General features: G+C 44.8%; 2 protein-coding genes across 2 annotated transcripts; one reads left to right on the forward strand and one right to left on the reverse strand.

The window, feature by feature from the left end:
- The first annotated feature begins 2,109 nt into the window (after positions 1-2,109).
- Positions 2,110-2,762, forward strand: LOC120695838 (pathogenesis-related protein 1-like). Its single transcript, XM_039979063.1, has one exon. It carries the CDS (start codon positions 2,203-2,205, stop codon positions 2,710-2,712), a length of 510 nt encoding a protein of 169 aa, XP_039834997.1. The 5' UTR covers positions 2,110-2,202; the 3' UTR covers positions 2,713-2,762.
- A 10,728-nt stretch (positions 2,763-13,490) lies between these two features.
- Positions 13,491-15,020, reverse strand: LOC120659553. The gene has a single exon (XM_039937734.1). It carries the CDS (start codon positions 15,018-15,020, stop codon positions 13,491-13,493), a length of 1,530 nt encoding a protein of 509 aa, XP_039793668.1.
- Positions 15,021-17,716: the final 2,696 nt, after the last annotated feature.

Here is a 17,716-nt window from a genome sequence, read left to right on the forward strand (position 1 = left end):
GTAATTAGAACTCTAGACGAATCTATAAGTATAATTAATACACGATTAGTGGATGATTACTATAGCAATTAGTTGTCAAATTATAGACTAATTAAGTTTAAAATATATTCATCCCGTGATTAAGTCACGACTTATGAAATCAGTTTTGTAATAAATCTATATTTGATACTCTTAATTAATATTTAAACATACGATGCGATAGAATTTATGATTTAAACTGAAAAAAAAACAAACAAGACCTGAGCTTGGTTGCGGCCCGTTTGTTCCACGGCGATACACTGATACGGCCTGTAAGTCCCGAACTGCTTTTAAGTTTAACCGAAACCAATTGAAGAGATCTCTAGTCGAGGCCCAGTTAATGGTCATTATTTTTTCCAAAAAAAAAAGAGAGTTAATGGTCAATAACAATAACCGTGACCAAACATCAACAAGAGAAGCCTATGCACTATGCAGTGCTAGCTGATCGAATGCTGTGTGGTAAATCATACGACACTAGTCTATAATGGATCGTAACTTCACTGCGTTCGGCAGGCTGGAGCTGGAGGGTGGAGCTGGTGTGGTGTGAGAGAAAAATACTATTACCTGGCTGGTGGCTGGAGTCTGGAGTTGGAGCGACGTGAGAGGGAAATACTGTAGCGCTGGAGGGCTGGAGACCAGCCGAATGCAGTGCTTGTAAGCAGCACCACGTGCACGCGAAAATCAGCAGGCTGCTAAGACTTTTGAGCTAGAGTAGTGTATATTCTTACTTTGAAATTTTCTGGGGAATTATTTTTTAAAAAAAACTTACTTTTGATTGATGAGAAAGGAAGAGAGAAGCATGCATGCATGTCCCCTTCACATGTCGACGATATCTTGTTCACGAGATGTGCAATCGAGCTTTATTTTGTACATACACATGTCAATTGTAACCATCACGAGATTTGGAATTATCCAGAAACCCTTGGGGTTGCATTGAGGGATGGCGAAAGGGACCCAAATCGAGATTATTCAGCAGAAACTTGTTGAGAGGTGTACTTGAACTCTTTAACCATTTAATCTTGGCATTGCCAGTAGTTGCATGTATACGCATGCAAGTTTGTGATCAATTTTGGGCACGCAAAGTTTCGTCAAAACCGAGCAAGACGTGTGTCACGGGACGGTTAAAGGCTAAACGTAAGCAATTGCCAACTCATTAACGTTCGTAATCAAGGCAATCGTGACGAGTTTTTTTTTTTTGGTTCTCTTACAGCATTGCATCCGCTGATCTGCATCCAACACGCCTAACCGTCCTCCGTTTCCCATTGGTACACGAGTAATAACTTCGTTAGTTCGTCGGATCATATATGGGCAGTTGGAAATGTAGTCATCTCCCATTCATATATAATCTTAGTGGCTAGTTCAAACAAAAGTCTACTTTCTTTGATTCTTTCCAAAAATTTGGGCACACAGTCAGATTTACTTCAGAATTTAACCGGTGATATTCTTTTAGTGATAGACGATTTGCTCATAATTTTAATTTGCACACCACGTGCAAGTTCTACAAATACACCTTCATTCGTTCTCCATCGTTTAATTAATTTCAACCTTCAAAGCATCAATAAAATTTATTTAAATAAATAAATTTTATTACATTTTCATATTATTTTAATAATTTGAAAAAATATTTTAACTAATTAAAATTCATTTATTTGGGCCATATATATACTTTACCTCGACGATGTCGTATTATATTGTCTACTCTTGGTAATCTTATGGAACCCCAACATATAATCTGTTAGGCCAAGCACGAACAATGGCGCGCATGGATCAGTCATGGCCAGCTGGCCGAGACTAGGTAAAGTAATAATCCTTCCAAAGTCGTCAAGTTAATCCAAATTAATCCCGCCGATTCTATCGAAACGAAAGGCGATCGCCTCCATGGAATTCTTTCCCCTCTTGGAAATCTTTTAAACTCCATCATTGACTATGGTCTATGGACCAGCATTGTTTCTTTTACCAGCTATAATAGTAGCTTGGTGTCATACAACAAGAAATTTTTTAATCTATGATGGATTTTCGGTGACATTTATAAAAACCATCATAAACAGGAGATCTCCTCCTTTCTTGGCACTATAAGTACCCCGGCTACTCGCCTCAGCTCATGCGCATCGATCGATCACAACGGCAACAAGCTAGCTCTATCTAGTCACGTACGGGAGCTTCAATTTCATAAGCTAATCCGCAATGGCGTCGAAGCGGGCGTGCCTAGCCCTGGCGGCTTTCGCGGCGGCTGCAGCCATGCTCGCCGCGCCGTGCGCGGCGCAGGACTCGCCGCAGGACTTCGTGGACCCGCACAACACGGCGCGGTCCGACGTCGGCGTGGGCGCCGTGTCTTGGGACGACACCGTGGCGGCGTACGCGCGGAGCTACGCGGCGCGGCGGCGGGGAGACTGCGCGCTGGTGCACTCCGGCGGGCCCTACGGCGAGAATATCTTCTGGGGCTCCGGCGGCGGCGCCGGCTGGTCGGCGTCCGACGCCGTGGCGTCGTGGGTGGCCGAGAAGCGGTGGTACGACCACGGCAGCAACAGCTGCTCGGCGCCGGAGGGCCGGTCGTGCGGCCACTACACGCAGGTGGTGTGGCGCGACTCCACCGCCGTCGGCTGCGCCCGCGTCGTCTGCGACAACGGCGGCGGCGTCTTCATCACCTGCAACTACAACCCGCCGGGCAACGTCGTCGGCCAGAGCCCGTACTAGCTAGCTCTAGCTAGCATGCTCTGCCTGTATGATCGGTTTGTTTACCGGGTCGAAACGAATACATTGTGTCAGCTGCATATGCATATGATGTGATGATATAAAAATATTCAACGATAAAATCATGTGATTTTTAGAAACATTTCTGGTCTTACTGTATCCGTTCGTGATAATCCGTTTTCTTGTCATGTGAGTTTTGCACTTATCGGCCAACAGGAACTAGCTGAATGAAGTAGTCATTTGCAGTTGACAATATATAAACTGTTTGAACTACTACCTCCATTTTTAAAAATATGATACCAGTGATTTTTCCCGTTTATTTGACTTCTCATCTTTTCTATAAAAATTTATATAAATAGATAAATTTACAAGTCAAATTTAGATCCGTGACTGAACTTGTAAGATAGACGATGGAATTAACATCCATTAGAGGAAGTTTCTTATTTTGACACCGGAAAAACTACCGGTTCCTTTCTTGGCCCACAAAAAAGTTATGTTCCATATATGACACTGTTAGATTTTTGATCCAAGAACTGTTAAATGTCCTGTGAAAATATGATTTTGCCCCTGTGGCCCGACCACCCTTCTCCCTCATCTCTTCGCCTACTCCCTCCTCTGCTCCACGCAGCCACACTACTACGAAAAGAATTTGTTGGGGCGGGTAAAAACATATTTTTTTGGGGCGGGTAGCGCGCCCGTTGCTAGTTCTCGCTGCTAAAAATATCTATTTGCAGGGGTGGGTAGTGAAACCCCCCTAAAAATAGATTTCTTGGGGCGGGCCACCCCCTCAACCGCCCCTGAAAATGAATTTTCAGTGGCGGGTCACGCCGTCGCCCGCCCCTGAAAATGCATTTCCAGGAGCGGGTCACCCCACGACCCGCCCCTGCAAATATATTTCCAGGGGCAGACTGGGGGTCGCCCGCCCCTGAAATTCTATTTCCAGGGTCGGGGCACCACCTCACCCACCCCTAAAAAGTTTTGCCCGCCCGCCTAGATTCGATTTTGAAACTTTCGATAACGTTTCCCGCATTTTTTTTGCAATTTGCATTCCCATCGATTTTGATCATTAAAGTATCGATAATAGTTGGTGAAAGAGACTTGGAATATGTTCGGTAACTAAAAATTCTTACACATACAAAATTAAATTATATGAAAAGCAAACATCATTACAATACATCATTGAAGAGTATATTGAATAAATGTTTTTCACTAATCCTCCCTAGGACCGCTACTAGTGGCAGCACAGTGCTGTTGGTTGTGTCATTCACGAAGCCCAATGTATTTGTCATCCGTTGCCAAATCTTGTGCTTCGTGAAAAAAATTTGCCCCTCACGTTGACCACTTCATGCAAAATGAAACGGGACAAATCGTCGACTACATTTAAAAGTTATTTCTCATGGAGATAATCATCGTGTCACACAGAGTGAATTTGCAGTTATTGAATTCATTGTAAAATTAAGCAAGTGCTGGTTACAGTAAAAAATAGAGTAGACATGCATATATCCGTAATAAAGAGAGTAGCCTCTTACACGTTCGGGGTCCGTAGTATATCTCCCTTGCACCCTTAAATGCTCGCACATGTAGTACCCACAGTACACGGAGTCTGTGGGTTGCTTGTGGCACGGGAACCTTGCGCGCAGAGTCATTTCATTTGGTTTGTCTGCGGGATGAGCTCCTCCTTTACGAATGTAGTACTTGTAAGCCCTGTTTTAAAATGAAAGAAATTGAAAGTTAATATATATATATATATATATATATATATATATATATATATATATATATATATATATATATATATATATAGTTCTCTAGAGAAATAAGCATGACATGCTTAGGGAAGATAAGAAATTCACTCACAATTGTAGTATATCTATGAATTCTTGGTATCTCTTGGTTGGCAAATCCAACAAGTCCAATAGGAGAATTCTTCCGAGCTTTGGTTGTAGTTGGAACGCAATCCAGTGATTTCTAAAAAAATTATTACGTACATTTTGGAGGCATGGATCGGAGCAATGGTTTATTATGAAATGATTAATATTAGACTTACTGGATGTGGTATGGCGCAAATATGACATCCATGTCTTCCCATCGTGACATCATAAGCGATATGTAGGCCGCAACATTTGTGAAGGTCTCTTGATGAAATCTTTTTCGTTCCTTTTGTTTTGCCTTCTTTGTTTCAAATGACTTTAGGTGGTCATCATCATTGTTCATCCATTTTGGCGATGCGTGCTTGGCCTCGCAAATCGCTGCGGGGTCAAGATATCGGACCTTCTTTTTTAAAATAATACCATCAAATGTTTGCATCTTGTAGAATATAATGGATGACAATTACATATTTATGCATATAATATAATATTTTATGCCGTAATATAAAATGAATTAGTATCATGAGCACTTAAATGCACCAGAGTCGAATCATTTCAATGCCAAGTTCTTTGAGGCGGAACATTTGCTGGATGTCTTCAAAATCGAACGTGATATCAAAGATTTCAGGCCCCTTAGTTCCGAATACATCCGGATGGTGCGGGGCATGTATGGTTCTGAGTCCAAGTCTACATGCCCTCTTGTACCAATTATGAAGCCTTCTCATAAAAGGAGGACAATCTGCTAGTGCCAAGCCTGGTAGCAAGTCTTTTCCGTACTCAAATTTTATAGGAGCATCGTCCAAGTCTAAAATGTCATCAACCCCAATTGACTTTTGGAAGTCGGTGTCAGTACGGGGTGTAGAAAAGCCCGACCGTCTGCTGGCACTAGAATTTTGTGGATTATCCTTAGACTTAGCCTTCTTAACACTTTCATCAGACTTCTTGTTTGCGGCATGCCATCTATTCACAATTTCTGACCCTTCCTTGTCCTTTTGGTAAAGCCGCAGCATTCGAGGCAGTACTGATCGTGTCATCGAAGTGGGGCTGGTGGAGTATGCTCTTGTGATCGGGTTGTTGGTGGAGCCCGTGCTGATACCGAGCCCTGTGGGGATGGCTCTCGTGTTGCTGGTGGTGATATGGGAGCCTGTGGGGATGGCTCTCGTGGTGGTGGTGATACGGGGGCCTGTGGGGATGGCTGTCGTGGTGTTGGTGATGGCGGATCCAGCTCTCGTGAGATGTTCATGGTGGTGGTGATGTTCGAGGTGGTTCTTGTAGTGGTGGTGATGGCTCTCGTGATACTAGAGCCGCTGGTGATGGCGGAGCCTGAGGTGACAATACCTCTCGTGAAAATGGAGTAGCTGGCGATGCCTCTCGTGGTTGTGGTGATGGCAGGGCCTGAGTAGCCAAAGGTACTTGACCAACCAATAAGATATCTCATTTATACCATAGAATGGTGGTACCGACACATTCTCCAAGGCAACTCTTTCCATCTGCAGTGGGAAAATCTATCTCGTTATCCTCATAGCTTGATTTTAAGAGTTGCTCTACTTGTACGCATGCATATCCGATGGGGATCGATTTTCCCTCGAATAAACCCCTAGCCAGATGCACCTGAGCCTTGGCTACTTCCTTTGTCTTTCCAGCTTTGCCAACAGGATAGAGCAACAAGCAAGGAGTAGTACTCATTATGGTATCCACCGGGTATTGCTGAGCTGTGGTCGAGGCGACACTACTCTGTGCACATGCCGAACTCGCTTGGCCGTGTACCGGAGGGGGCATGACCACCATCTGTTGAAGCCCCACCACTTGTGAGACTGGGAACATTAGTCGCCCTGACTGCTGCTGCTCCGCAAGTGTTGCATAAAATAAATTCTTGAACCTTGCTTCCATTGCATTCTCTACAGCAGCAACGATTTCTTCTTTATATCGGTCATGGCTCCTGTACCTAGCCCGGTCCTTCTCGAACCCATCCTAGATGCTCAACTTAGAGGACATAAGTCTAACACGGCCTCCATGCTCTTTGGACCCAATGGCCATACTGAGCACATCTTTCTCCCTATTGGCTTTGAACTGACCTTTTTTCTGAAGCTCGACAAGTTGTAACATTCTTTCTGCCACCGCTTCGGTCTCGGGTCGATCAAATTTTGGTTTCCCTTCAACTATCTTTGGCTTCCTTGCTTCAAGCCACTGCCATCCACGGTCGTCCAATCCTTCATAAGGGCCGGGCTGGCTTAGGGCGTCCAATCCTTGCTTCATAAGGGTCGGTCTGGCGGCTATTGGCGCCTCTCTTTCACACTGCCACCCATCGATCTTCCTTTGGTACCCACCTGGTCCAAGACGGACCTTATGTATGTTGCTCTTTGCTAGTTCAGTTTGCTTCTGGCTTAGGGCTAGAGCTTCTTCAGTCAGTGGCGGAGCTAGCCAGGAATTTTAGCTGGGGCAGGATCCAGAATGAAAACCATCATCGTCCCATCGATGATAATAGAAACATATAGATAATTTCAATGAGTACGCCCTATAGTAACATTAGTTTGCTAGGGCATAAGGCATTGATATGCTCGAGAAAATTAACATGCATATGCCTTGTGCCATGAATAGTTGAGTGTGCTCTTCGTGGTGGTGCAGTGCATTATTAATGCAATGCGCAGCCCCAAAGCACAATCATATGATAGATGAGGAATATAGTTGACAACCCAGTCTTGGACACATTGGGTTACCTGCCTAGCCATTGGAAAAACTAAAATGTATGGTTTGGGCTAGGCCACCTAATGGCTAATGGGCTGACACATACCTGCTAATTATTATCTTCTCCGATCGGCTATGCTGACGTCCAGACGTAGCCGCAGACAATTCTATGGTCACCAAATTGCACTTGGGACATTGGGAGTGGGGGTGTGGATGGCCAGAGGGGTAGGACAGCTAGCACAGCAGGATAGCTGGGGCAGCTGCCCCACTGTGCGGTATGGGTGGCTCCGCCTCTGTCTTCAGTGGTCTTCTGTCGAACAAACTCTTCCCATTGTGCTGGTGTGATGTCCCCGTAATTCGCAAATGGCGTTCGACCCTTCTGGACATACCGTGTATTCAGTTTGCTCTTTCACCAGCGGAAAGTTTCACCCAGCATCTTCAGAGAATAATGCTTTACATGTTCTCTAGTTCCTCTAGGCACAATAAATGTTCTGCTCAACAATTGCCACATCACTTCTTTTCTCCCCTCAGGAAATAGGGGCCAACTGGGGATCATCGGATCCAAAACCATCTTTGTTCTTATTATTGCACTGATAGCATTCCGAAACCTTGGTACAATTTGTTGAGGATCTATGCGCTCTCCTGCCGTGCTAATTGCATTAATAGTAAATTGTCCTTCGGAGTATTGGTTTCTTCCTCGATGACCCCATTTCCTTTTGTTTTGTTCAATGGAAGTTGTACTTGCAGGATTGGGTCCCGAGCTTTCATTGTCTTCCTCTGTGGGGTTTGGGGGTCCGTGTCGGTTCTTACCCCGGCCATTCGATGCCTACATGGATAATACGATTCATCAAGTCCTAATGCGCAATCTATGAAAACGTATGGAATGCTTCGTTGTAATTAATCGTTCATTCATTACCTGACGTTGTTTCGGTTCGTAATCCAGATCAAGCGCATCCATTGAACGGCTTTCTCTTTGCGGAAACGGGTGTGGATCTAGGGGATCCTGCCACCTGCCACCTGCCGTCCACCCAAGCCCCTTGTCCAACCCTAGGGACATCCTCGTCCCTACTTTCAGACTCGTCCGTCGCGGATTGGACATCGACGTCGGCTTGGGTCTCCAACTCCATCTGGGATGCAATTTGTTGAAGCTCGTCTTGCAGTTTGGCATCCCTTCATGGGGAAGATGACGGCAGAGGATCCATCTATGACTTCTACACGGATTATGAACAATTCACATTTAATATACACTTATTTGGAATAGAAATGCTGCAATTGTTGCATTCACATTTGGAATATACACTTTTTTATGAATAAATAATGGAGACAATAATTCATGTACTCACATTCACATTCTATTTATAATTAACTAATACTATAAAATAAATTAGAAATACACATTCTATATATACAACATTACAGGGTCTCGAAAACTATATAAAATGCTACATTCAATACTACAAAATAAATAAAAATATACATTCAATTTACATTCAATATATAGAATGAAGACATTGCGAACTCTTTCATGCACAATTCCACATTTCAATTACAATTATTTGCAAACCAAATAAACATCATTTGCAAACTAAGTATATATGAAATACTTTCTAACTAACTAAATATATTAGAAATCATTTGAATAGGAAACATACATTACAAATAAAAATTAGAAAATAATTCTAACCCTAACCGTAACCCTAACCCGGGCTGACAGTTGGGCCCCACATGTCAGTGGGAGGCCACCCGGCTTGGCCAAATCGTGGCGCCATGGCGGCTTGGTGCCGCAGCAGCCTGGCTTTCCCGTTGCCGGGGTAGCCCGGCGAGGCTGCGCGCGTGGGGAGGAAGCGCGTGACGGCCGTGGCATGGCCGGTCGGCCGCTGGCCGGCGGTATGGGATGGGGAAGGGTAGGGGGAGGAAGGGTAGGTGCTTGAGGATGACGAGCAGGGGCGTACCGGAGTGGGAGCGAGCTCGGGGATGGTCCGGGTGGCCGGAGCGCAGGCTGGGGTCGGTGGTGGAGGCGGACGAGGAGCGGAGGCCAGTCCGGAGTGCCAGAGGGCGCGACAGCGGCGGATCCGGGCATGGAGCGGTCCCGGGCGGAGGCCGAGGCAGGTCCGCGGCACCGGAGTGAGCTCGGGGTGGGTCCAGGGCGTCGGCCGGGGCGGAGGAGCGGCGGTCCGGTGCGGGTTGGCGGCGCGGGCGCGGAGCTGCGGGGGCGGCGGTGGAGGTGGCAATGTCGAAATTTTGGTATCCTGACGCCATCTGTTTGAACTCGCGCCCAAGAAACTAAAATTTCTTTCCAAGTGTTGGTATATATAGGAAGCCGATTTGTAGGGGTGGGCCGGCTCCCCACCCGCTCCTACAAATCGTTTTTACAATTCCGCAGAAAATTCTTTTAATTCAGAGAAATCGAAAAACAGTTGATAAAATTCTAAAAATTTTACCAAAGCCATATTTTGATATGTGTAGCGTAGAAAAAAATATCAAAATCACATTGCAATGACTATAATGAATAAAATTCTTGACACTATAATGTAGTCATGTGTCCCACTACTATCTCATGCCACTTAGGCTAACTTTGTGTTTTGAACACTCCTTAACACAAATATGTTCAATTATATTTTTAATATTATTTACCAGTTCTATAGGTCATAAATTGCTTATGGTGCAAATTACACGTTTTTTTTGAATTGTTTTGCAGCTCTATTTGAATTAAACGAATTTTCGAGAGAATTTTGAAAAATATTTGTAAGGGCGGGCCGGCCCCCCACCCACCCCTACAAATAAATTTGTAGTGGTGGGTTGGCCTCCCGCCCGCCCCTACAAATATTTTTTATAATTGCACAGAAAATTTGTTTAATTCAGAGAAATAGGAAAACAGTTGATAAAATTTTGAAAATTTTACCCTAGCCATATTGTGATATGTGTAACGTTGAAAAAAATATCAAAATCACATTGCAATGATTGTAATGAATAAAATTCTTGACACTATAATGTAGTCATGTGTCCCACTACTATCTCATGCCACTTAAGACTAACTTTGTGTTTTGAACACTCCTTAACACAGAACATGTTGAATTATATTTTTAATATTATTCACAAATTCTATAGGTCATAAATTGCTTATGGTGCAAATTACACGTTTTTTTGAATTGTTTTGCAGCTCTATTTGCATTAAATGAATTTTCGAGGGAATTTTGAAAAATATTTGTAGGGGCGGGCCGGCCCCCCACCCACCCCTACAAATAAATTTGTAGTGGCGGGTCGGCCTCCCACCCGCCCCTACAATTTTTTTTATAATTCCACAGAAATTTTGTTTAATTCAGAGAAATAGGAAAACAGTTGATAAAATTTTGAAAATTTTACCCTAGCCATATTGTGATATGTGTAACGTAGGAAAAATATCAAAATCACATTGCAATGATTATAATGAATAAAATTCTTGACACTATAATGTAGTCATGTGTCCCACTACTATCTCATGCCACTTAAGACTAAATTTGTGTTTTGAACACTCCTTAACACAGAACATGTTGAATTATATTTTTAATATTATTCACCAGTTCTATAGGTCATAAATTGCTAATGGTGCAAATTACACGTTTTTTTTGAATTGTTTTGCAGCTCTATTTGAATTAAACAAAGTTTTGGGGGAATTTTAAAAAATATTTATAGGGGCGGGCCGGCCCCCATACCCGCCCCTACAAATAAATTTGTAGTTGTGGGTCGGCCTCCCACCCGCCCCTACAAATATTTTTCTACAATTTCACAGAAAATTTGTTTAATTCAGAGAAATAGGAAAATAGATGATAAAATTTGAAAATTTTACCCTAGCCATATTGTGATATGTGTAACGTAGGAAAAATATCAAAATCACATTGCAATGATTATAATGAATAAAATTCTTGACACTATAATGTAGTCATGTGTCCCACTACTATCTCATGCCACTTAAGACTAACTTTATGTTTTGAACAGTCCTTAACACAAAACATGTTGAATTATATTTTTAATATTATTCACCAGTTCTATAGGTCATAAATTGCTTATGGTGCAAATTACACCTTTTTTTGAATTGTTGTACAACTCTATTTGAATTAAACAAATTTTTGGGGGAATTTTGAAAAATATTTGTAGGGGCGGGCTGGCCCCCACCCGCCCGTACAAATAAATTTGTAGGGGCGGGTGGGGGCCGGCCCAGCCCTCAGAAAATTTGTTTAATTAAGAGAAATAGGAAAACAGTTGATAAAATTCTGAAAATTTTACCCTAGCCATATTGTGATATGTGTAACGTAGTGAAAATATCAAAATTACAATGGAATGATTATAATGAATAAAATTATAAAAACCATAATATATCACATTGCAAAATTAATAGAACTCATATTTAGAATTCAGAATACATCTTTGCATAACATTTCTGAATACATGAATTCAGGATGTATTTAAGCCGTAGCAATTCTCGATTCACCATCTTTGCGTGCCCATGGCTTCTCATCTTTTTTGATTCCTGCTTCTATAATTTTCATCTCTTGTGGTAGGTCTGTGAAGAGGTTCATTTGCTCGTACTGATTATACTCTTCCACATCTTCGATACCCTCAACTCCTATGATATCTTTTTTTCCAGGGACGACAACATGTTTTGTCTTCTTTGCAGGATCAGCTACATACAGTACCTGTGCGACCTGTGAAGCAAGTACCCATTGGTCGTCTTTATAACCAATATTGTTGAGGTCTACAATTATGAGTCCATATGTGTCCATCTGAAGACCTTTCGGATGTTTGACCCAACAACACCGAAAGACTGGGATTTCTATATTGGAACCATAGTGCACTTCCCATATATCTTCTATGATACTAAAATATGTTGTATTTTCACCTGTTCTCTCGTCTAAGGCCGCAATACGAACACCATTGTTCTGGGACATGGTCTTCTTATCCTTGACGGTAGTATAGAATAAATATCCATTAATATCATAACCTTGCCATGATGTGACTTGGATAGATGGACCCGCTGTCAATCTTTTGATTGTTTGTTCCTCCATGGTCTCCCCATCTGGTAGATGTAGGTCCTTCAACCATGCAGTCAGTAAACGCTTGTGCTCTCTCATGATCCAATACCCCGAGCGACCGTTACTTTCTGCCCGAATCATGCTCAAGTGTTCATTGACTAAAGGCGTCATTATCGTGAGGTGTTGCAAGATGCTATAATGTGCTTGTTGCACACCTTTTAAAATCTTTGTCGATAAAGATTTTCCTCCCAACCGTGCCCACACCTTCCAACCTCCCCAAAAAATGTGAAATTGGCAAACCATGGGACATGTTATCCTTTAGGTAACCTAGGCAAGACTCGATGACTTCCTTGGTACTGTATCCCTCTATCATGGACCCCTCAGGATGAGCACGATTCAGTACGAAGCGGTTGAGGATGGACATAAAATGCTCATACGTCCACATTTCATGAAGGTAAAGTGGACCAAGTGCCCATATCTGGTCGACCATGTGAATCATTAGGTGTTCGGTTATGTCAAAAAACCCCGGAGGGAAGCACATCTCCAACTGCGCCATAGTTTTTCCAATGAATTCTTTGAGATCCTGCAACTCATCTTCATCTATCACCTTTTGTGAAATCCTATTGAAGAAGTAACATAACCGACTGATTACCATCCTTACATATACTCGCTTGATCGCTCTAATTGCAATGGGGAGGAACAACGTAAGCAACATATGACAATAATGACAGTTATAGCCGCATAGTGACAAATCTTTCATCGACACTAGTTTTCTTATGTTGGATGTGAAACGACTCGGGACTCTGATCCCTCTTAAGCTCTCACACATCGCCTTCTTCTCATCACGTGTCAAGTTGTAGCTAGCTGGGGGAAGTTCATATCTACCATTTCCTTTGTCAACAGGGTGAAAGTCTTTTCTTATCTTCATGGCTATCAAGTCCTGTCGTGACTTGTACGTATCCTTTGTTTTGGCTGATGTCTCCAGAAGGAGCCCAATTGTGTTACTAAACACATTCTTCTTGAGGTGCATACCATTGATTGCATGGCGGACCTCAAGATCTGCCTAATACGGCAAGTACTTGTAAAAGATGGACTGTTTCTTGAATGGTACGCCTTCGATAGGTGCCTTATCTCTCTTTCTCTTCTTCCCATCTTCCTTCTTCTTCCCATAAATGACCTAGACCTTTCGGACCATTTTGAAAACATAATGCCCGTCTCGTCATTCTGGAGTAGAACGGAATTCAGGGTTGCCATCAAAATGATTATAGAACTTCTTACTTCGGTACCTATACCCTTCAACCAAGAAATGTTTGTATCCAAGGTAAACTACCTTCCGAGAACCCTCAAGAAAAGACAATACGGTGTCATCCACGCACACTGTGCATCCCGTCCTACCTTTGATCTGTCCTGACAGAACAAACAGTGCCTGATAATCATGAACAATGATGAATATAATAGCTCTAAGATTAAAGGGCTGCCGTGCAAAACCATCATATATATCGATACCCTCTTTCCATAAAATTTCCATCTCTTGCATCAGAGGCTCAAGAAAAATGTCTATATCGATGCCAGGATGCTTGGGACCCTGTATAAGCACGGATAGCAAAAGATACTTTCTCTTCTGGCACAGCCATATAGGCAGGTTGTACATCGTCAGTATCACTGGCCATGTGCTGTGGGTGCTACTTCTTTCACCAAACAGATTCATTCCATCCGTACTCAGTGCAAACCGAACATTTCTTGGGTCATTCCCAAATTCCAGATAGTACTTGTCATCGAATTCCTTCCACTGCCGAGCATCAACTGGATGTCGAAGTTTTCTGTCACCCTTTTTGCGCTTATCTGAATCCCACCATCGCATCAGCTCAACATCCTTTGGGTTCGAGAAGAAACACCTAAGGCGATCGGAAACTAGGAGGTACCATATAACCATGGCGGGAATTCGGCTCTGCTTCTCAGAAATGCCTAAAGTAGCGTCATCTGGCTCAATGGAGGCAGCACTATTATTCTTCGCCACGTTCCCCTTCCCCTTATTCATATTGGTTGGATCTTGATTGTCATCACCACAGTATCCAGCATTGTTTTTGTACCGACTTGCGGAACATACATGGCATTTCTTCAGGTCTTTAAAAGTGTCCCCACGATACAATATACAATGGTTAGGACACGCATGGATTCTTTCCACACCCATGATGAACGGGCTGACAAGCTTCTTTGCTCTGTATGTGTTGGCTGACACTTTATTTGGCTTTGGAAGTAACCAAGTCAGGATACGCAGCAGATCATTGAAACTATCATCTGACCAACTATGCTTAGCCTTCAGAGTCAACAGCTCAAGTATGAAATGAAGCACGGTCCAATATTTCGGGCATCCCTTCGAGTAGTCATAAATAAGTTCCTCAGCTGATTTTTTCACTGTCTCGAAGTTTGCTAACCCTCGGGCACTAGCAACCAATACATCCGCTTTAGTGTGGCGCAACAACTGGCCGAGAAAATCACCATCATCAAGTTCATCATCACTACTATCACTATCCATGGGACACTCGACATCATCACCATGAGATCCACTAACCCCAACATCATCAGCATCACCATCATCACCATGGGATCCACTAACACCATCATCATCTCCGCCATCATGAAAATAAGAACTAACCATTCTGTCAAAATCTTCGTCCTCTACGATTTGACTCAATGGATTATTCGCCGGAGGTGGAGCACCAGTCTCGCCATGTTGCTTCCAGACCATGTAGTCCTTGACAAAACCCCTCACTATCACATGCGATCTGATTGTAGTTGGGTTGCTGAATACTCTCAAATTCTTGCAGTCAAAGCATGGACAACGCATCAGCTGTGTCTTCTCATTTCTTGCGTGGTTCTCGGCAACTTGAATGAATTTGTTAAACTCTTCACGAAAATAGGCATCTGTCCTTTTTTGCAGTGTACATTCATGTCGTATCCATCTCTGAACAGTAACAAATAATTTAAATGAATTAAAAAAAGAAACTACTTACGTAAATAATTAGGGAAAACATAAATTCATTTCTCTAAGTATAATAACCATAAATGGCATTGCAAATATACATACTAATCTATAAGCGTAGATATTAATAAAATGTAATTTAGATAGTACTAAATAAGAAAATAGAAACCAAACATATTATTGTACCATAATTTCTTGCAAAAAAAATCTATCATGCATGTGAGTGAAAATAGGAAAAAAATAAATCTTCTTCTCTCTCCTCCATAGATCTAGTGAGTACTTTACTTAGAAATGAGGCTAAAATATGTAGATCTAATACTAATGATTAGATAATCTTGTTCTCCATCTAAAATAGCACAAACTTCATCCAAAAGTTTGAGGCAAATGGTGTCTCAAATGGCTAATCCACACCATGGAGATCTAGAGCTAGTTAGAGGAAAAGAGAGCACCATTTGAGCCACAAATCTAACAAAAGAGCTTAGGAATGATAAAAAATTAGCGTCAACTTACCTCCTAGAGCCCCAAACTTCAAGAAAATCGAGTTGAAAAACTCCCCCATTTTTTCCTTTTTTTCGATCTTGGGGAGTACCTCTCCCGTGCCAATAATTGAGGGTCGGGAGGAGGAAGAAGGTCACAGATTTTTATATACCTTTTTAGGGGCGGGTGGGCGGATGAGGCGCCCCTACAAATGATACTTTTAGGGGCGGCTCACCCCCTCAGCCACCCCTGAAAATGAGGGCATTTTCAGGGGCGGATGGGGGAGGGGGGGTGAGCCGTCCCTAAAAATGATTGTTTGTAGGGGCGGCTGACCCTCCCACCCGCCCCTAAAAATGGCACCCATTTTTAGGGGTGGCAGAGGGGGTCAGCCGCCCCTACAGATGCCATCTTTAGGGGCAGACCATTTCTACAGTACCCTCGCTCTATTTATAGGAACATGTGACTTTTTGGTCCGCCCCTAAGAAAATGAGGCGTTGCTACAAATCATTTTTGTAGTAGTGCCATGAGGCCGAGCGGCATCGCCCTGTCCACGCAGCCATGAGGCCATGCGCCGCTGGCCGTCATGGCCCCGCGGGAGGCCGTGCGTCGGTGCCGAGCATCTCGTAGGGGCGCTGGTAGGGCGGGTAGTTGAGGTGCATGATGGAGTCGTTCCCCCTCGAAGAATCGCCAGAAGTGGCCGCGCCCCATGCCGATTCTAATCCAGAGCACCTCGATGATCTCAGCAACAGCCGGCTCATCTCCAAGTCGTAGCACCCGAACACCCCGCTGTGGTGTTGGTACTCCTTGCCCAGCGAAGTAGCCACCGCCGCCGCCGTCTGCCACCACTGTGGAGCAGCAACCGAACGACAATTCTGGTGCAGCTTGGCGGCAAAGCGGCCCGTGAAGCTACTGGCCTGCAGTTTGCAGGCCTCGAGCGGGCACGCGGGCAGCTCCTCAACGGCGGGGCGGGGCGGGGGCACTACTACAGAAACTATTTTTACTACCGCTATTTTCACCACCGGTCCGTTAATCATTACCGCCGGCCCAAAGTCGTTGGGGCCGGCAGTGAAAATGGAAATTATTTTCACCGCCGGCCCGTTACAGCCGGTGGTGATGGGCCAATTGCCAAATTGAATAAAACATGGCCCGTGAAACCTACCCCTGCGCCGCCCGTGAAACATGCCCCTGGCCCGCCCTCCGCTCTCCACCCCGGCGCCGCCGCCCCCTGCGCACGCCGCCCGCCCTCCGCTCTCCACCCCTGCGCCGCCGCCCGCCCTCCTCTCTCCACCCCGGCGCCGCCGCCCCCTGTGCCCGAGGGATCCCACCGGAGGGGGGGGGGGGGTCCGATTCCGGCGGCAGCTAGGCCATCCACGGCGCCGCCACCTCCATCCTCCACGCCCATCCCCTCCGCCGCCGCCCCACCTGCGCGCCGCCCGGCCCGCCCTCCGCCCTCCACCCCGATGCCGCCCGGCCCGCCCTCCATTCCGTGCCCGACGCAGCTCCCCCGCCCCGGACCCCCGACGAGCTGCTGCGCGAGGAGGTCCGGCGCGCCCCCGTCACGCGCCGCCGCGTCGCGAGGAGCTGCCGCACCGCCGTCACGAGGAGATCCCACTCCCTCGACCCCTCGGCGCCGCCACTCTTGCTCGCGCCTGCAGTTTGTGAACCTGCAGTACAAGAAGCTGTGGTGGGAGGCCGGCAGGCGCTTCGTCAAGCTGCGCTCCACCAAGGCCCTCAAGACCATCGAGAAGCACGGCCTCGATGCCGTAGCGCGCAAGGCCGGCATCGACCTCAACAAGAGGTGAGACAGTTGGAGTTGCCATTGTTGGCTTTCTGCTTTTGTTCTTGTCAGTGGTGGTGGTCATCCGTCCACTGATCCTGCAATAGCTGAAACAAATGGCACTAGCTTAGCATTCACGGGGTCGGCTCTTTTGTCTGTTGCTGCTTCCGTTCATTCACAATCATGTCACAGTATATTTCATCCGAGC

The sequence above is a fragment of the Panicum virgatum genome, chromosome 2K (assembly GCF_016808335.1).
Source record: "Panicum virgatum strain AP13 chromosome 2K, P.virgatum_v5, whole genome shotgun sequence".
In the NCBI taxonomy this organism is placed as follows: Eukaryota; Viridiplantae; Streptophyta; class Magnoliopsida; order Poales; family Poaceae; genus Panicum; species Panicum virgatum.

What these genes read in the sequence shown, in the direction of transcription:
- LOC120659553 (XM_039937734.1), bottom strand. Translation starts at nt 15,020, where the DNA reads ATGGTCTGGAAGCAACATGGCGAGACTGGTGCTCCACCTCCGGCGAAT.
- LOC120695838 (XM_039979063.1), top strand. Translation starts at nt 2,203, where the DNA reads ATGGCGTCGAAGCGGGCGTGCCTAGCCCTGGCGGCTTTCGCGGCGGCT.